The 21375-nt window shown below is 44.1% G+C and overlaps 1 protein-coding gene across 9 annotated transcripts in view; it reads right to left on the bottom strand.

The window, feature by feature from the left end:
- RAB28 (RAB28, member RAS oncogene family) overlaps positions 1 to 21375 on the bottom strand; it is a 113940-nt gene that overhangs the window by 15426 nt on the left and 77139 nt on the right. The window contains exons 7-8 of one of the 9 annotated variants that reach the window (XR_008296416.1): positions 13512 to 13805; positions 13089 to 13267 (exon numbers count right to left, since the gene is read on the bottom strand). The exons of 1 other annotated variant lie outside the window; for it this stretch is intronic. Coding sequence is in view for 7 of the 8 variants with exons in the window: in XM_027037044.2 (XP_026892845.1) it covers positions 13103 to 13267 (165 nt within the window). In the remaining variant the exon portion in view is untranslated. Of the gene's footprint in view, positions 1 to 2265; positions 3401 to 11828; positions 12009 to 13088; positions 14019 to 15237; positions 15333 to 21375 lie in introns of those variants that run through there. 7 more of the 9 variants (XM_027037324.2, XM_027037240.2, XM_053217566.1 and 4 more) reach the window with 7 other exon arrangements.

Raw genomic sequence — 21375 nt, 5'->3', positions numbered from 1 at the left:
CTCACCCTGAGCTGACCAGCTTGGTTAGAGAGGGTGAGTCACAATTAAATGCCTTCTGCTGTCGTTTAAGGATGAGCTGGGAACAGACAGGCACCAACTGTTCATTTTAGTATTTATTAAGTGTAGGGCTCTGTACTAGGCTCTGGAAGAGAAGAGCAGCAAGGGAAACAAAACGCTGGCGAGGAAACAGATTCCTCTCTCCAGGAGACTCCCACTTTGGAAGGGAGAGTGACCTAATAGGGCCGAAGCAGTGCCACCACCATGGGGAAATCTCTTCTTGCACAGGGCTTGGATTGGATTCTGAAGTTAGTAAGCAAAGCAAAAAAGGTCTGTGGTCAAATATGACTGCCCTAAGTGCCTGAATCACACCCAACACAACAAGATTCTCGAAGCAGGAGACCCCCAGAACAAAACTGACTCAGCACAGATCCATACCTCCCACCTCTCGCTCCAGGGTACGTGCTCCCTGAAGGGACCGGCGGGCAAAATCACCCACCATTGCCCACCCTATTGAGAGTAGTTCTCTTCTTTTCATGCCATTTTACTGAGTGCGTGGAGTTAAAGCTTCAGAAATTCAACACATTTACGACGTGACTCGTTAACTTGCCAAAGTCACACCACATTGAACTTGAGAACCAGAATCTGAGCCCAGGGTTGCCTGACTTCTCAGTCCATGAGCACTACCCTATCCGCCATCTCCCGGAGTTGCCTTTTCCCCATTTTCTAAGCCGTTTAAAGCTGGAGGACCCAACTTGTCCCTCCTGGGAAATCCCTGGCCCTCAGCCCAGAAGCCGCACAGAACTCTGCTCAGGTGAGTCCGTGTGAGCAGCGTCGGGCGGGTGCTGGACTGAGCAGAATTGGAGGGTCATCTGGACAAGCACAGGGGACAGTGATTCCAGGGCAACGGGCACAGGGACATTCGTTTTCCTTGGTTGTATATGCTATAAAGAGCTGCTGGAGGAGATGTTTATAAACGGGGAAGGGAGCTTGCTGTTTTTAACCGGTTATAACATGTTGGTTCAGTGACCTGATGGTGCACTTCCATGAACTGTTACTTTACACTTGACTCTTTTTCTTGGATGGTGGGCAGATAAAGAGGCTGCCGGGTTGACACAGGGGAGGCTGGCCATGCCCAGAGCTTCCATTAAGCCATGAAGCATGGACTCTTCAGGCTCTGGTACAGCTTAGAATCCACCCAGGATCGACATTTTGCTCTTTCTACACGGCCATCGAAAACCTTCCACCACCTACCCCTGCCGAGGGCCCCGTGCGTGTCTCAGGTGGGAGGGGCTCTCAGCTCCTATGCCAGTCCCTCTTTCCAGAGCTTTCCTAGCTCCCTGGAACTGTACCTATGTTGGCAGATTCTTTTGGATGTCTACTCAGATAGCCATACTTCCCTTTCCAAAAAGGTACCCCCCAGACCAGGAGCTAAAACTTGGTAGAGTTACACTGATGATTCCTAACCCTAGATGTTCATTTTGGAATGCATGTGCCACACACACACACACACACACGCTCACCTGAGTGTACAAAAGGACATGAACAAAGCCCAATTAAATCAATCTCTAAGGGCATAACCTAGACACCTGAACATATTTTAAAGACTTCCCAATTCACTCTCCACCAGAATTGAGTCACCGGCCCTAACCATTCCCCCTACCACTGGTCTGGGATGAGCATTTGATAAAATCCTGGCCAACAAAAGGAATGAGAAGTCTTCTGGGAGGTGGGGCTTTGGGGAAATTTTTCTTCTTTCTTTAAAGGAGACATGAAAACAAGATGGATCCCCTTTCCTCTTTCTGACCCCTGGGTTTTGCAGTATAAAGACATAAAAGCCTGGAGTTGTTGCAGCCATTTGGGGACCATGAGGTAGCCAGCCTAACCGCCAACAGGCTAAGAATGGCAAAGACAAGAAGAAAAGCATCTGAGAACTTGGTGGCATCTTTGAGCAGCTTTGTTCAACAATCCTGGAATCAGCTTACCCTGAGAATACGTGTGGTAAGAGGCGATTAATATTCTTAATTGTCTAAGACACTTGAAGTTAAACGTTCCGTTACTTGCAGCCAAAAAATCTCCACAGATATACCCACTAATGAGCTTCCCCTGCCTACTGCCTGAGCCATTTCTAACAGGCGCAGAAGGACATCAGCAGCTGGGCCCCCCCAGACAGTAAGCCTAGTGAGACCCAGTCTTGCTGCCCAAAAGACTAATAACTAACGTGAGCCCCAGGGCGTGTCATTAAATAACTAGTTACCTTGAGAGCTGTTCCAATAATAACCCTGACATTTATTATGCACTTACTTCATGCCAGAAACTGTGCAAAGTGCCTGAAGTATGTCATTTCATTCCATCCTTAAAATTACCCAGTGAGATAAGTATTATCTATGTGTTACACATTAGGCAACTGAGACCCAGAGAAGCTGAGGAATTTGACCAAGTATGCATAGCTAGAGAGTGGCAGGGGGCAGAATGCCCACCCCGATCTGTCAGACTCTCGAGACTTTCCTTCTTTCCAGGAGACCATGTTGTTTCATTTCCCTATGACTTATGATGCCCTGTGTGTTCACACATTCGCTGAAGTGCTTAACGACGCGAATAAAAGGCATTCATCATTGTAATCCCTAATGGAGATAACAGAAATATTAGCAAAGGCTGAAGTGAAAACAGTTCAAGTGAGGCCTCATTTTTTACAAGGCCAAGGAATGATTTACTTTATCACAGCAAAGAATTTTATTTGACAAATGCATACTTTATCATCTCTGGTCTGCTGAAAATGTAAGTTTACATTTTTCCTAGCCATAAAATTAAAATAATTTTGGCTCCAAAAACTTAAGAGAAACCCCATTCCAGGTTCAAGCATGTCCCTGGAAATGGAAAGGCTAAATGTGGAGCGTGAATGAACTCCATTGCCGTTGGGCGGGACAGACTGGAGTCACTAAGAGCCGGGTTCAAATCCTGGTCCTGCCTCTTATTGACAGCGTGATATTGGACAAGGACCCATCGCTCCATTGAGTCTCTGCTTCCTGGTAAGATGACAGTCACAACTGCCACTGCGGGCCTCGGACGAGGATTAAACCAGATGGCCTATGTAATACTGCCTGGCAAAGCAGATGCGATAGAAAGGCCGCCTGTTATGAAATATACGTACAAAGTGCCGAGCGCGGTACCTGGTGCAGAGTAGCTACTCAGTAAACCTCTGATGTCTTCCCTCTACCTTCCCTCATCTTCCACTGTCTTCAGGAGTGAGCCTCCAAAGATGAGCCAGGCTAGGTCCCCCCTGTTCTCGGTTGGGGAAGGAGGTGTGGGATGGGGTGCACATCTTGGTTCACTCAGCTTCGATGGCATCTTCCTCCACCCTGACCCAAACACAGGGCAGCTAGCCAATCCGTTAGTGGGCCACCTGCCAATTTGGAAGACAAATCTGAGAAAGTGTCAGAGGATAAGAACAAGCGACAGAGCAGGGGGTGGGGTGCCGTGAGAGGAAATGGTTAAGCTGGTTCAACGGCCAAGAGTCTTTGGGAAGCCAGGAGGAGACAATCCACACCGCCCGCCCCTATCCCCAAATTAGAAACAAATGAGGAGATTTCAAGGGAATCTAATCTGCTGGTGGGAGAAGCCAAAGAGGGGCCTCAGCAGATTGCCTATCTGTAACAAGGGGGGCCCTCACAGGATTGGTGAGCCAAAACTGGACTCCCAAGTTGCACCAAGAAAAGCACACAGAAAAGACCAACAGTTCACATGCTTGTTTGGAATTGTTGTAAGTTTTTGAAGTCCTGCCTCCCATGATTAGGGTCTCACGTCAGCCCCAAGAAGCTCCTAGGACAGTCACCATGATTATCATTCCATTTTACAGATTTGCAGATTGAGGCTTCAAAACTGGCAGTATGTTGTGGGTCACATAAGGGAGCAGTAGATACACTGAGAGATGAGTTTGTCCAGTGCTTTCCTTTTTTTTTTTTTTTTTTTTTTAATATTTATTTTTGAGAGAGAGAGAGAATTAGTGGGGCAGGGGCAGAGAGGGAACACAGAATCCGAAGCAGGCTCCAGGCTCCGAGCTGTCAGCACAGAGCCCAACGCAGGGCTCGAACCCACGAACCATGAGACCAGGACCTGAGCCGAAGTCAGACACTCAGCCGACTCTGCCACCCAGGCGCCCCTGTCTGATGATTTCCAAATGGAATCCAGGGCCCTGCAGCTGAGGTCAAGCCCCAGAATCAGTATTTGGTGAAGCCGCTCAGGTAATTCTGACAATCAGCCAGGTTTGGGAACCACGGACGGCATGTACCAAACTCGCTGTGGATGAAGAAAACGGAGCCTGACAGGGGTGGAGGAATTTGCCCAAGATCACACAGCTGGCGAGTGGCTCAGACAAGGAGAGCTCAAGGTCGGAAGAGGAGTGAACAGGAGAGACTTGGCCGTGGGACGGCTCGGTGCTCCTACTTTGCTCAGAGCTGGCCGGGCGCTTGAGCCCGGGGTCTCTGCTGGGGCCGCGGTCCCATGAAAAGCTGCAGGATTCCCTTCCATGTACAAGACAGGGGCATGAGGGCTTAGTAAGTTCTGCCGGGTGGCAGGGGGTTGCGGCCAGGGAGGACTAAGACTTCAGAAGAAGGCAGAGAGAAACAAGGAAACAAAGGCTCCTTCTATGGAAGGCTGGCTACTTTTGTTTTAATAAAGCCACTTGCGTGCCGTGATTTTATACAACTCGAGTTAGGATAAACGATTCGGAATGAAAGCTTTCTAAGGATATTTAAGGATACTGGGTATACAAGGAACAATCTGACATACTAAAACACTTAGGACCGAAATAGAGGCAGCAGGGAAACGTTCCTGTAGACGTGAGTCCTCGCTGTCGCACACAGACCATATCTGCCTTTGCTCACGGTTGTTGATGAAAGTCCGTCCACACCCGTGCTGTGGAGGGCACTAGGCAGGTCAGTGAACCCGCTACATTTACACGAGGAACTCATCGTACTCTGATGTTGCCAAGGTCACGGGGAAGTGGACAGTGTCACCTGCCATTAGCAGAAAAAGTGGTACAATATTTCCGAAACACGGTTTGGCAAAATTTATGAGAATATAAAATTGTTTTCAAAATACCCTTTGAGCCAGAATCCTACTTCTGGAAATTTAGTCCGTGGATAATAACATAAAGGCAAATACAGAAAGTTATACATAGGATGCTCAACAAAGCATAGTTTCCAGTAACAGTGAAAACTTGGGAAAACAACGAATGTCCATAGATAGAGGAATGATTACATAAGTTATTGGATTATCCACTCAAAGACCAGGAAGCCATTAAAACTGATGTGTGTTTATGTTATGGATGTTTACCTATGATAGCACTTAATGAAAAACATACATCGCAAAGTGAGTTATTTAATGTAATGCAACTCATTATTAGTATAGCCTCTGGACTTGTGGACTGATGCACAAAGAGATCTAGAATGTGGCTTTTCATCAAAATGTCAACGATAATGAGCAGGGCAGGGGTGACTGTAACCTCTTTATTTTCCTCTGTATTAAGTATTTTACAGTATGTTAAAATAATTCTTAAAATTCTATCTTATATGAGTGGACTTGTGCTGTGAGGCAGGGATCCAGGTTTATACTTATTCCTTACTACTGGCTAGTTTTCCTAATATTACTTGTTGAGTGATACACCCTTTCCCCACTGATTTGAAAAGTCATCTAATGCTTATTGCTGAGAAATAGGAAGGTTATTCATATTGTTTAAAAATTACCATTGGTATACAATATTATAGTAGTTTCAGGTGTACGAGGTAGCAATTCGATATTTTTATACACAATCAAATGATCACCATGACAGGTCTAGTTACCATCGGTCACCATACAAAATTATTACACTATTGACTGTATTTCCTATGCTGTACGTTCCATCCCCACGACTTATTTATTTTATAACTGCAAGTTTGTACCTACCAATCCCCTTCACCTATTTATCCCATCCTGTCACCCCCTTCCCCTCTGGCGACCACTAGCTTATTCTCTGCACCTAAGAGTCCATTTCTATTTTGTTTTTTTCACTTGTTTTTTTAGATCCCACACAAAAGTGAAATCATATGGTATTTGTCTTTCTCTGTCTGACTTATTTCATTTAGCATAGGACCCCGCAGGTCTGTCACAAATGACAAGACCTCATCCTTTTTTACAGCTAATGTTCCACTGTATGTACATATATACATAGCACATTTTTATCCATTCATCCATCGACTGGACATTGGCTGGTTTCCAGATCTTGGGTGTTGTAAATTATGATGCAGTGAACATAGGGTCACATATACCTTTTCAAATTAGTGTTTTTGTTTTCTTCAGAAAAATACCCAGAAGTGGAATTATTGGATTACATTCTAGTTCTATTTTTAATTTTTTGAGGAACCTCCATACTATTTTCCACAGTGGTTGCATCCATTTACATTCCCACCAACAGTGCATGAGTATTTTAGAATATCTATATAATCAGAAAAATGACAGAGGTCTTTTCATTTGGAGACTAAACTTAGTCTTAGGCAATAAGAAACTCCAACCTGACTTAATGGAGATTGCAAATATTCATTATTTTTAATATATCTATACATGCAATCCACTTAAATGTTCAGTCATGAAAGAAGTTTGTTCATTCATTTGAAATTGCTTAGTAAGCACGTACTGTGAATCAGCCACAGGGATGCTAATAAGTAAGGAGTATCACACAATACCTAAGAAGTCAGGCTTCTGGGGTATCTGGCTGGCTCAGCTGGAGGAGCACGTGACTCTTGACCTTGGGGTTGTGTGTTCGAGGACCACATTAGGTGGAAAGAATAAATTAATTAAAAAAGAAAAAAGAAGTCAGGCTTCTGAGCCCAGCAGACCTGGGTTTGGATCCCTGTTCCATCATTCCCCAACTGTACAACCTCCTCCAACAAGTTATTAAACTGCCCTAAGCCTCAGTTTCTCCATCTGTCAGAGAGAAGACAAATACCCACAGTATTGGTCGCCCAGCACTGTGAAGCAAATTGTCCCAAGAGTTAGTGGCCTAAAACAACATTAATGACTTATTATCTCTCCTAGTTTCTGTGGACTTTGGAGACACCTCAGCTGGGTGCTTCTAGCACAGGGTCTCTGGTGAGGCTACAGCCAAATGAAAAGCCAGAGGATTCACTTCCAAGCTGGCAAGGGGCGGTTAACTGTGGGTGGGAGGTCTTCTCGCAGTGGCCTTCCCCACACTGCTGCTTGAGCGTCCTCATGGCATGGTGTCTGTCTTCCCTCAGAAGGAACAACTCGAGGGACCACGGTGGAGGCCGTACTGCCTCTTGAACTCCATCACGTCTGCAGTATTCTACGGGTCACATGGGTTAGCCCCGATTCGGCACAGGAGGGGAGAACACAGGATGTGAATACCAGGAGGCGATGGTCATGGGGCCGTCTGAAAGGCTGGTTACCACACAGGGCACTGAGAAGATGTCTACAAAGAGCTGAGTATACCTGCTCTGCATCCATAATGAGCCATGGTGACGACAAAGAGCAAACAGAACCGTGCTTCACAAATGGGCCCCAGGAAACTGGGCCTGGAGACGTCAAGTGGTGCCACTCATCACACAGCCCATTGGTTGTTGAGCCAGCAGAAGCCGCGGGTTTTCTAACTTGCCTCTTCGGGGTCTCTCTTTCCACTGAGAAAATCCCAGTGGAGACCCAGAGGAGAGGGACCACTTGCTAGAATGAAGCAGTCACCAGAGTTGAAGACGAACGGATGTCACAGAAGCAAGCATGGGGAGGCAGTCAGAGGTTCTGAATGTCAGGCTGAGGAGGTCATTGTCCTCTCATGGAAGAGGCCATGGGGAGCCACTGAGGAGTTTGGAACAAGAGTAACTTAATTCAGACCCATGGGTCAGGTTCATTCTCACAGCTGTGTGCAGCACATTGTGGAGGTCTCTGCAGGAAGCAGGCCGTTGGAGCAATCCGGGCATCAGGGGATGAGATACGGTAGCTAGGAGGCCTAGCCACGTGCCGCCTGTGGATTCAGGTTAGTTAAGGACTGACGCGGCCAGGTCACCAGGATTAGGTGACGGTGGCTCACTGAGCTGGCCTGTGCACAGTACCGGTGACGTCTGCCCCTCCAGCCCAACCTCCAGCCCTGAGCCTCACTTCAATCTACAGTGTGGGAGGCCCAGGCGCATTCAATACAACTTGGAAACAGCACTTTAAAACAAATGGTCTGCCTTTCCTCTCGGTTCCAGCTCTCTGGGGTGGAAAACTGATGCGATGAAGGACCAGACAGAATGGAATGTATGCGGTTCTGAGCTCGGCCCAAAGGCCCCACTCTACAGAAAGGTTCACTTCCCCGGGCTGGTGGTGTTGGGAGGGAGGGTGCCCCAGGCCAGGCTGTCAGTCCAAGCCTCACCTCCCCTATCAGACCTGTCCTGACCGCTCCCTCACGCCGTCCAGACAGAACTTACTTACCCTCAGCGCCCCTCACACTGTTTAGCAGCACGGCTTCTCTCCTGACACCCAGGATGCCATGACGCCCTGGTAACTTGAGGGCAGAGAACGCATCCCTGGGCATCGCATGTCCCTAGGGCCCAGTATGAACACCAGGGTTTTGCTAAGTAGAAGTTTGACAAATAATTCTCCCTCCTAATTCCATCAGTTTTACATCCAGACGCTAAGGTTTACAGTCACAAGGGTGGCCATCTGGCCACCAAAGGACTGAATGCACCACACCCATGAGCTGCCAATCATATCACAAGTATAGTAGATTTATCACCCATTTTCCAGGACAGTAAAATGCCTTGTTCTAACAAAATAGTGTGGCAACTTTCTTTAAGACGGAAGCAAAGTGACTTGAGAAAGGAACATTTTGTTTGTCCAATCGGCCCAACAATTCTATGATGGGTTAGAAGTGGCCCTGTCTATACCTAGGTTTTATTGGGCAGATAGAACTTAAAAATTGGATTGGAATGGCTTTAGACAGAGCACCCCAGCTTAATACCCACTCCCTATTGTCATACATTCTTAATCGTTCTTTATTCATTTATTTACCTACCTAGTCCCCGATGGCCCACGAATTTGCAGCCCTACAATGTGGCACACTCCCCAGAGCAATGTCTTCTTTGGGAAGCATCTGTTTGCAAGGTTCTTTCTTGACCTGGACTGAAATCTTTCTATAGCTTCTGCCTACCCATCCTACTTCTGAGGTCCTATAGGTTCTACAGTAGAAGATTCATCTTTTTCTAAACTACAGTGTTTCACCTACTTAGAGAGTATGATCAGAGTCTCTCTGAGGCCTCCCCTTTTCCATATTAAGCATACTGTCTTCCTTCAACTGTTTCATAGGACACTGGATCCCCTCACCATTATCAGAACATGCCCTGTCATCCTCTTAAAGAGGGGTACTGGGAAGGGGGAAAATGATGCAGGCATGGTCTAATTCCTTACAGTGCGAAGCGTAATCCAAAAGCCTGCAGCATGAAGTACCATTTAGGAGCTTGTTGTAAATGCAGAACCTTGAACCACCCTACCTGGGGTCTCCTGGATCAAGATCCTCCGGATGATCTGTATGCACAAACCACCTTGAGAACAAACTCTCTTGGCATTAATGTAGCCTAAGATCATATTAGCTTTTGAAGGTGATTATGTCCCACCGTTGACTCTGATTCCTGTTATCTGAAATCCTTATTTTGCCACACACACTGCTAAGCCACATCTTCCTATATTGGCTTCATTGAAGCGTTCAACAGGGTCATTACACTTTGAAGAGTCGTACATGTGCCTGGACTAAGGTCTTGAGGACAAAACACAGATCATGTTCACCCCTGTCTTTGGTTCCAAGCAAAGGCCCTGGTACATAACAGTTGCTTATGTAAGAATTAAGAAAAGAATAAATCAACAGCTGAAATGAGAAAGGAAATTGAGTCACGCTGTTAAAACAATTTGTGGCATGACTGGATCCGGGGCTCCGCTTCCGGGACTGGGACCCTCCTGCTCATCACCTCTGCTCCCTTGACATCAGCTCTGTACCTGGGCAGCCCCCCGCTCTGTGTTCTCAAGACAGCTGCCATGGCTGCTCGGGGCCATAGCCTTGCTCATTCAAGTCCAGTGGGCAAAGAGTCATCTGGAAACCTCAGGGGATGGAAACTTTTTTCTTTTCTCTTTCCGAAACCTCAGCAAATGTCCCCTCCAGTTTCATTAACTTTCATGGAGTTATCCACTCATATCTGAGCCAATCCCCGAGGCCAGGAAAAATTAATATCCTAATGGGTTCAAGCCAGTGAGGATCCACTCCTAGGGCTTTGAGTGACTGGAAATGGAGGAGGGCTCCACCAGGCAACCAGGGAATACTGTGGGAGGTGTGGTGGCGTGGCTGCTGGGGAGGCAGTGAACAGATGTCTACCACAATGCTCGGTAGGTCTGCATTTCCGCGGCCTTTGAGTCTTGCAATGGTCTTCCAGGATGGTCAACATTACAGCAATCACTAGCCTGGGAGATGGCCAGAAAACTTTTCTATTTTTAAATTTGACACACAAATTATTATGCTCCATCACATTGTTTCAGCGATCGACTTTAAAGGGCCCTGGCTTACCTCCTCCTGGAATAATAAAGCAGTCGCAGGAGTTCTTTGGGCCACTCCAAAAACCACTCCAGAGCGGTTTGCCACACATAATAGAGGGTGCACTTGAAAGGCAGCATCCAATGACCAGTTCTGGCTGAAAACTTTTGTGTTTTTTGAAAGTTCAATAAGCAACAGAAGTGACCACAATGCGTTTGAAACTTTATAGCATGTGTCTTCAGGAGACAAAGTGCCTAAAACTAGATGGAAAGACTTGTAATTTTTTAAATTAAAAACTGTAGACAGGAGAGGTAACAGTCAAAGTAAAATAAGCATGAATCCTACTTTTTTCTTTCAAAAATAAAACCCGAGGTATGGGGAAAATTGTAATATGGAATTCAGAAATCTGCTTTGGCCATATGTTACACTGCATGTTCGCTGTGCCTGCTCTCCTTGGGCCAAAAGGCTCTCAATGATGGGTCAAGCTTAGGTGGGGAAGACAAAACCGATGGGACCAAAGGCGCAGGGTGGGGGTGGGGGGCACACTTTCTGTCCTCAAGTCAGGGATCAGAGGGCAAACTTAACTGCCACCAGCCTCTTTAGACACTAGTGGTCTAGGTGGTCGGTGTGCAAAGGTGGAGGGACCAGCGGTGGACATCACTACTTCTCAAGACACTCAGGCCGGGTCAACTCCCCACAAGGAGATCAGCTTTGTGATCTGCACGAATGGAAGGCAGCCAAAATCAGTACCCAGCCTTGTCCATCCCGTCTCAGAAATGGTTTGTGCGGATCCTGGCTCTACCATGTACTCAAGGAGGGAATTGGTTATAACCACTCCCTCTCAGCTTTGGGGCCCTCGTGTGTAAAATGAGGGCAATGATACTCATGTTGCAGACTGATGTGAGAAAAAAATTAAAAAAAAAAAAATAGCTCATGTGACAAGTGCCTGAAAATGTCCAGGACAAAGCGAACCCTACAAAGACCATTCTCCCTCCTGCCCCGGCTCAGTCCCCTTCAGTGCTCTAACTTTATAAACATACAACTAAAGTGCTTTGGTGTGATCACAGACCTTTCGTAACTTCTCTCTGCCTTTGCTAGAATGCGTGCAGCACTCAGCTTGTACAATCATATATATTTTTCAAGTCATACCTTTTAGTGCTGCAGTAATTGGATTAGGGGGAAAAAAACTGTGAAAAATCTTCCAGTTTTCACACAGACGTAAAAACAACACGAAATGACGGCAGGAGCATGGCTTCATCTCCTGCTGAACGTACCGTCTTGGGCAAGTTTAGTTTAATAGTAGATTTAATCACAGCTTTTACAACAGCAGCAACAACAAACATTTCTCCTATTAGATTGTAAGATCCTTGAGAGTTGAGCTCTCTTTTATTCAAACTTCTATTCTCCTGAGGAACACAGGGAGAATACAGTCTCCGTCGAAGCCTGGCCAAAATGGTAGGAGAGGCTGAAGGGAAGGATAAAATGAAATACCTTGAAGGGCTTATTGCCTTGCAAGGCTGAAAAGGCTGCTTAATTGCTAGAAAATAAAAAACAAGGAAACCACCGTTGAGAAAGCGTGGACTTGTTGCCTGAGGACTACAGAAGTCACGATTTTTTTAAATTTCTTCAACTTCAAATCACTCTTGAGAAAGGGTCACCCTGGCCTCGAGACAGAAGGTTTCCTATCGGGTCTAGCTTTGATTCCATGACCTCTGGGAAAGCTCCTTCTTCTCTCCAAACTTCAATGTCCTCAACCACACAGGATACGAAAGAACAAGTTTTCTAAAATCCCTTACAGCTGTAAAATTAGGTGTCCAAGACTTCTGCACGTACTTGTGGCAGTAAGTCTCCCCCGAGAGAGGGCCCCCCCCCCCCCCCCCCCCCCGCTAGACACTCCCGGGACAGACCTGGACTGTCCTTCCACAGGCTCATGGCTTCGTAAGCAGTAAAACACAAGGATGCAAGTGACTGTGATTCAAGGTGGGAAGGGGGAACGGCCATCCAAGAGGCGCTCATGCGGAATGTGGGCCATGCAGACGAGGGCCAGCTTCGTGGCGGGGCGGCATCCGTGCCTGTCTCCGGGTGGCGAATACGAAGCACGCACTACGCCAGACAGCGTGCCTCAGTACGAAAAACACCACACAACCGGGCCTGAGAGAAACAGAGCCAGGCCCTCACAGTGCCTGAGGCCGGCTGGCAGGAGGCAGACATCTGGAGCAGGAGGGAGGCCAGGCAGAGGGACCTGGACCTCAAGACGGGAGGGCAGAGCCTCCAGAAGCACACAGGAGCAAGCCCGCGCTCGGCCTGTGCGCAGGCGGGCAGGGCACGGGCCGGCGGCGGGAGGAAAGGCAGACGGGTGGAGGGTGGAGCCCCTGACGTTGCCAGGCTGCAGGGTCTGGACCCGAATCCGTCCAACAGAACAACCTAACAATTCGAAGTGACCGAACGCTTAGGAAACGCGACGTGATCGCTCATCCAGTACCCGAACACACCGTTTACTGTCACTACAAGGCAAACGGCAGAAGGAAAACACCCCCACGAAAAGTAACTGGAATGAGTTTATTTGCAGAAGAACGTCTGAACATCAGGGACAGTCCGACCCACAACGATCCAACAGCAGTCGTGACACGTCCTGGGGGGGGGGGGGGCTCTTGCACGGTCGCCGGACCACGTCCGCGTGCAGCACCAGCTGGACAGTTCTCCAAATTCACAAAGCCATCTAACCTGAGTAGTACACAATATAGCATGAGCATGATACAGTAATAAAAATACAATATCAAATACTCACTACTCTGTAAACTATAGCTACTATAGAAACCATTTAGGCCTTTTTTTAAAAAATGAAAAAAAATAGATCTATTAGAGCTTTATTTCAAGCATTTTCAGGTGGATACAACTTTAGATATTTTCACTCACAAGAGATAGCAAAAGAATGCCTTCTGAAGTATCTGTAGATAAAATACGTTACTTGTTTAAATGTTTGCAGTCTGACGCGTACTTTGCCAGGTAGGAGTTCAGAGAAGAGAATGAAACCGTGCCGTGGCCAAATCCTGGCTGCTGACCAAGACTCGTGGAGTTTTCAGATTTGTCTAAAAAAGTTTACATCAGGTGAGAGAGAAGGGAGAACGTAAAGAGGACCAACGTTATTCTTTTCCAGTGAAGCCGTCTAAGTCCAGAGAAGGGCCATTTCGGATTCCAAGTGTGCTGTCCAGAAGTGGAATTCCGTCCGGGCCAGGGAGCGGCCTGCGGGTGACTGAGGGAGCTGAGAGGAAAGCGTTAACTGAACAACAGAGATGGCCACGGAGAACACAAGCTTCCAGAGGCGCCGGGCCCACACAGAGGCGAGGGGCAGCCAGGACTACGGGACAAAAGCAAGCTGTGCTCACTGAACTGCACACATAGAGCTCCTAGGAGGGTTAACAGTTCTTGACATGGGCTCCTGGTTGTAGTTTACAATATCTGCCTTCACCACTCTCTGTCATAAAAGAAAACAGAGTCATTATCAGGACATCAGACCATTTAGAAAGAGCTCCTTAAAGTATATTTTTATTTTCTGAACTCTGGTGAACTCCTGATGACAGACATCATAAATGAAGCCGGAGCGGATATTAGAAGAATCAATCAGAGAACAAACTCATGTAGAGCTCAGACGGTGGGGAGAGAGGGATGTGGGTTTTTGTTTTTTGTTTTTTAAGGATGGAATATTAATTCCCTTGCCGAGTCTTCCCCAGTTTCATGACGCTAACTTGAGGTCACCAAAAGTCTAATAAAAAATTGACAAATCAACATGCCTTATAATTTAAGGCAAAAGAATTAAAATTAATCATTCAGCATATTTTAATTCATAGGTAAGACCTCATAATTTCGAAGTAAAAAAGTCATTATTTATTAATATTTAAATAGACCATTATTTCCAGCCGTAACTTTTTTAGAATGTTTGCAGCAATTTGTGAGTTAGTAAGAAAATGTGTAAATGTTAAATAGGAGTCACATATAAAGGAGAAATGTTTTGAGCAGCCCAATTTTTAAAACTTTCCTCCCAAATCCCTAACTTACTTCCAAAGAGCTCACTATTGGGTTATGAATAATGTTTCTAACAAAATACAGAAAGAAAAATTTAGAAGATTACCTCAGATTCGTGTTTTTAAAATAATTTCAACCAAAAGACACTTTTAACTCTTCTTTCCATCCCTCTAACCCACACTTCAAGGAATATCTTCAATGATGAATTTAGCAATTATGCCCTAAGTAATAATTTAAATTAAAACAGCTCCTTTACTGTTCTCAACTCTATTACTAAGTCTGCACACACGAGCAGACAAAGAAAGGTAATTCAAGGCAAATTTTAAAAATACTCTTTTGATTACCATGCTACTTCAGGAAAAATGGGAAGGAGTGAATAATGAAATAACTGTCTCAATTCTCCACTTCACTGCACATGCAATAAACACAACTATAAAGACAAATATGTTTGAAAGTAACCGAAATGTTATTTTAATTTGTTCCAATTCCTTGTTTAATTTGTCGGTCTCCTGGCAAAGAATCAGTTTTCCAAAGTTCTAAAACAGGACTCACACAATATTAATTCCCAATAATGTACAATAATCATTTGAACTTCAGAATAAAGAACAAGATAGCAACCACTGGTTCTCCCGCCCTCCTCCCCCAAGTTGCAATCATTTGCCCATTAATACCTGCACTACTGTACTGAACAGATTCTACTCTGAGCAGAGTTGGTACGTTGATTATCTTCTTCCGGGTACTTCACTATTTCTGCCCTGACAATATGCTGCCAATTCCGTACGATACAAACAAGATGAGGAAGAAAGACAGAAAGACAGAAAGAAAGACAGAAAGAAAGACAGAAAGAAAGAAGGAAAAAAAAATGGAAAGTATGTTCAATGACGATAATAGAAGGGGGCATCAAAGAAGAAAAAGAAATACACACATAACTTTCAACACGTCACAAAAGAAACAGCAGAATATATGCATATAAAAGGAAAGAAAATGAACAAAGACCCAGGAAACGTAATTCTTTGCAACTCTATTTAGTTATTGAAATAGACATGGCTACTGACCCTCCCAGACGGGCTGTGAGCTCTATTTTTGGTGTCACAGTTACACATAATATACGTAGTGCCCAGAATTTCAGAGGACAACAAGGAATTACAGGGCTTTTCTATGCTTAAGCGCAGTGAAAGTACTTAATTCCATCTCCTTCGACATTACTGAAGACCCCTCTTTGTGCCAGTCATCCTGTACTGGGAATGCGTGGGGGAGGTCACAGGCTCTGTTCACAAGGAGCTCTGGACTTAATGGGCAGAGAAACACGTACACAGCTAATTGCCATACAAGATAAGTGCTCTACTAGTGGACTTATACTACGCTGTGGGAACACAGGGGAAGGAGTAATTAATTTTCTCTGAAGGTGGGGAGAGGATGCATAAATCCGAGGAAGCCATGGGTCACGATCTTTACATTTAATAATGTCTATTCCTTGTCAAAGATTTAATTTTGAGGCTCATTCCCTCATCCCACACAACCCTTACCTTCACGCTTCCAAATTCCATATAGAAGTAAACAAGCTGCAAAGCATACTTTTCTATCATTTAAAAAAAAAAACTCCTGACATACAATATTTAAGCCCAAGAGCTGTTGTTTCAAATATCTAAGTGTTTGGTTGAATGAAAAAGCACAACTAGTTTGCTCGGTTTGGATCGCTATGACCCTGAAGATAAGAAGAGAACGTATCACAAGCAGGTATGATAAACATCCCCTCGAGTGTGGTAGACTTGAAATTATCCTCTGTTGTTTTATGATTTCAAATACCTGATTTCAGAAGAACTCTCTTCATAATAGTATCTATTAACACATATTGAAAAGCACGTTAATCTGGGCAGCTGTTTGTGACGACATTTCTAGAGACTGTGGACAAACAACTGAAAGCAAACAAAGAGGGTGCTCTGGTATATTAGCCTTGGATGGGCTCCGCTCCAGTTCTCTAGCAAGCAGCATTAACTTCTGGACAAGACTCGTGATTTACTAGGCATTTGGCCTGATGCTATCAACAGAAGCATTACCAACTGCCACATGAGGTATTAACGTTGAACACCATTATCTGACCTCCTCAAACCTAACCGTTTCAGGCCAAACTATGGGTTACAATAAAGAAAAGGGATTTTCATAATCAGTAAGCAACTCATTAATCCTCTGCAATGTTGTTTAAAACCTATCCTATAAACACAACCAGGTTACTGACCTGTGGTCAAGACATTTTGGTTGAAGTATTGACTAACATAAATGAATTGGATTTTCACCATTAATTTTCATCAAATTAACGGAGAACTAACAAGGCAATATCTTTCTCGGAGGCATTGGCTGTCCGACATAAAGCTTTATACGAAGTTTCTGAACTGGAAGTTAGACCAAGGCTCTGCAGATTCAAAACTTTGCTTTCTATGAGGAGAAAAACATAACTTCCATGCAGTAAACTTCATGGTAGGTGATTTCATAGTAGTCAGCTTGTTTACAAGCCACTCAGTGATGTTTTCAGAGAAAATGTTACCTACAAAACATCAACTTCTACTTGTGGAGCCACAAAGTACACTCTGCTATTATTCTCTGCTATTAATCAATGGAGTCAAAATAAAGAAGTGGCCCTAAGGGGAAAGAACACCAGCTTAACCCTTATTTGTCGAAGTGTATTTATGAGTGGATACTGAAAACGAACTTGTAGCTATGTAGAGGGCAAGCAAGAAAGCAACCCAGGAGCTGGGGCCATACGGTGTAAGGAGTAGATAGACTCGTGGGAAGACACTAAAGATAAATTTGGCCAATTCTGTAATTGTGTCCTAATCCAGACAGCAGCAACACATTTACTATGGTAAAACTCGTAGTCTGTCATGTTCAGGATGTGGAGTAAACATCCCCTGAAGGCTAAAACACCTGTCACTATCACTCATTCAAAGCCAATCACTATTCTAGATATCGAAGACATTCAGATAAATAATATATAATCTCTGCTTTTGAGATGCCTAAGAGTCTAGCATGGAACACAGGTACGTAAAATATTAAAGAACATCATGATGGATAAACGCTCAAAGTGGAACAAAATTGTAGAGTACCATTTAAAGCATGGATATTGCGTTTTTTTAAAGCACAGTATTTTGCACACCGCAGGAACTCAAGGGAAACTACTCTTCTTTTTCTTCCGTACAATGTGCCATCAGATGCTGCCAGTAGCTTTCATTACTTTGGGTGAAAGTTACTTTACCGCTTTGGTGCTCGCAACCTCCTGGTCTATAAAACACGAGGTTTATCTACATGGTCTCTAAAGTCCCACCTTTAGATCTGGACACCATACGAGAAAGTAACTTTAAAAGGTGAGGAGAGAACGAAAAACATGGGATATGATATGGAGATCCATGAAGCAATGTTCAGTATCCGAGAATCAGAGTAGTATGTACAAAGTGAGTAAATACGTTTCACAAGGAAGACAAGGATGTTCAGGGTAAGAAAAGAATCCCCGTGCAGTTTTTGTGAACAGGCTGAAAAAATTTATAAAGATTAACGTGTAGGTTAAGAAGAATCTATGTTCCTCATGGCTCCTTAAGGAAGATCAGTTTTCAGATACAGCTGAAGAGAGGGACCCTAGGACCAGAGGTCAAACAGTGCTTGAGTCGTACAGTCATGTGCTGACTTTAGTTAAGTCTTGAGCATGCCTACCACATACCAGGTCCTATACTAGGTAAGTTCATATATAGTATGAAAATACTCAGAGGGGACATAAGGAATACATATATTTTTAGCAAGTTTAGTATCTCAGACATGAGAGAAATTTTTGTTTTAAAGAAACTAATGCTTACCAAGTTCGAACCAAACAGAAATACAACAGTTTATTAACTGGCAAGTGAAAAATGTCAAGGCTTAAAAATGTATTAAGAACTCATAACACCAAGTATATATGGCAAGGCCTCCTTGCAATTCAGACTGAAAGAAGGAAGACACAGGACGATGTATTTTCTTCTTAGATGATCTGATGGATTTCTGAAAAGCTAAATGCTGTACGTTTTAGAGAACAGCAATTGGAAATTCGTTCTTTCCCCTAAAGGTCTGACTACTTTGTAAACAAACAAACCAAAAACTTAAGCATCATGGGAAATGAGGACATCTGTTAACAACTAGTCCTAACTTTTATAGGATGCTACAGGAGAAGAGTTGAGGGGAGGGGTGGGGCAGGGCGGAGAACAGATAAAAGATACAAATGCAGCTATTGCTTAAATCAGGGATTGTGGAAAAGGCATCCAGAGTGCACATTAAGTGTCTAAATAGCTGTCTGTCCCCGCTGATTCTGGGAGCTCCTTGAGGACAAGGACTTTAATGCATTTCTCTCTGTATCCCCAGACGCTGCTGTGGTCCCTGGCATGAAGGAGGCCATCAAACAGTTTCTGCTGTATTAATGAACTGTGTGCCCTTTCTTTCCTCCCTTTTCCCTTTTCCCTTCCTTGCAAAGCTTGCAAAACGTGCTGGTAACTTGTTTTCTAGAACTTCCTGAGAGGAACAATGCAGGTTAGAACTAAAATAGCAGAATCTCTTTACATAATCACTGAATGGAACTAAGACTCTAATCTGATTATAAATACCTATGTCACAAACTCAATTACTAAAGTATCAATTCCCATGTGTCTGGTGAGTCTACCATCCAGCTCCTTCTCCATAAAATAATACAAAACACTATCAAATGTTATACTAAATTCCCTCAGGTATCCTTCAAATGGCATAAAAAACACAGAAAACAAGTGTACATGGGCTCTCCCACCCTGCCTTGCCTCCATGCCCCACCCCTCTCTCTCTCTCTCTCTCTCCTTCTCTCTCACTCACCAGTTAGAATGGCCATCATTAAGAAGAAAGAGATAAATGTTGGTGAGGATGTGGAGAAGTAGGAACCCTTCTGCAGTATTGGTGGGAACGTATATTGGTACAGCCACTATGAAAGACAGTATGGCAGTTCCCCCCAAAATTAAAAACAGAACCACCATATATATGAGTTAGTAATCCCACTTCGGGGTATTTAGCCAAAGAAAAACACTAATTTGAAAAGGTATATGCATCCCCATGTTCATTGCAACATTATTTACAATAGCCCAAGATACTCAAACAACCCAAGTGTCCATCAATAGATGAATGGATAAAAAAAAAAAATGTAGTGAAAATATATATAATGGAGTGTTATTAAGCCACGAAAAAGGAAGACATTCTGTCATTTGCAACAACATGGATATCCTTTTGAACTCATTAGGCTAAATGAGAGATGTCAGCCAGACGAGCACTGTGTGGTATCACTTATGTGTGAAATTTTAAAAAGTCAACGTGTGAAAACAGAGAATAAAATGGCAGTTGCCAGGGGATAGGAGATGGGGAGGACCAAAGAGATGTCGTTTAAGGGTACAAACTTTCAACAAGTAGTAAATAGACTCTAGAGATGAAACGCATAGTACCTTGAGGATAGACAACAGTATTGTATTATAATCATGAGACTTGTTAAGACACTAGAACTTAATTATTCCAACTACTAAAAAGAAAGGATAATGATGTAATGTGACAGAGGTGCTAATTATCACTACAACTGCAACCATATTACAATATGTAAATGTATCAAATTAATGTGTCATACACCTTAAGTTTATCCAATGTTATATACCAAATAAATTTCAATTAAAAAAAAAAAAAAAAGAAAGAAAGAAAGAACTCTGGGCTCACCACAGCTGGCTGGCTTACAAGTAAGGTTCTTAGAAATCTCTTTTTAAAAAATAAACTTTCAAAAATGTTTCCACTGAGAAACATTCATTGTGCAATCAGTAATTTAATTGGCAAAGACACCAAATTCGTCAGGTTCAGGAAAGAAAAATGAGGCTTCCCTACACAAAGGATTCTGACAAACACAACAAAGGAGGGCTCTAGTAACTTGAATTGCTTCTCAAAGAAATGAATTCAAAGTAAACGCCACCAACAAACTGAAGATTGAATTAAATGTCGTCACATAATAAACAAGATGACAGGGTGCACTAAACAAACAAGGTTTACAAGGTGTACAGGAAGTATAGAGAGCCATGTAATTTACACATCTGGATACCTCCACAGTTAAAATATGCCTAGATTGCTTCAGATTCTGTGTCCCCCTCTTGTGCTCTGTCTCTCTCAAAAATAAACAATAAATTTTTTTTTAAAAAAAAGGGGGTGCCTGGGTGGCTCAGTCAGTTAAGCATCCAACTTCAGATCAGGTCATGATCTCACGGTTCGTGGGTTCGAGCCCCACGTCGGGCTCTGTGCTGGCAGCTCGGAGCCTGGAGCCTGCTTCGGATTTTGAGTCTCCCGCTCTCTCTGCCCCTCCCCAACTTGGATGGGCTCTCTCTCTCTCGCTCTCTCTCTCTCTCTCAAAAATAAATAAACATTAAATTTTTTTTAAAAAAATATGCCTAGATGTTAAATCCATCTCTAACGTCAAAATAGTAGCTATCTGGCTCTGATGACTGAGAGGGAGCTAAGAACCTTAAAGCCTCCCTAAAATTTTACCGTCAAAAGCATCCCAAGTTAGTCCGTATCTGTGGAGTTTTTCTTGAAACTGACCACTGTTGTGAAGATGAGGCAGTACAGAGAACTTTCTCCCGGAGTGGCTGCCTGCGATGTATCAGCACACCTTCCACTCTAGGGAGGGCCCACCAGTCACCAGGGCTCTCCTTTGTCCATCCCCTTAGGAGGGAAATTGCAAAGTAATCTTGGACTTGTCTCTTTCATCCAGTCGATCCACAAGCCCTGTTGATTCTGCTCTCTTA

Source organism: Acinonyx jubatus, chromosome B1, assembly GCF_027475565.1.
Source record: "Acinonyx jubatus isolate Ajub_Pintada_27869175 chromosome B1, VMU_Ajub_asm_v1.0, whole genome shotgun sequence".
Classification (NCBI taxonomy): domain Eukaryota; kingdom Metazoa; phylum Chordata; class Mammalia; order Carnivora; family Felidae; genus Acinonyx; species Acinonyx jubatus.
Note: the sequence above shows the minus strand (reverse complement) of the source record. Positions and strands in the feature narration are given on the sequence as shown.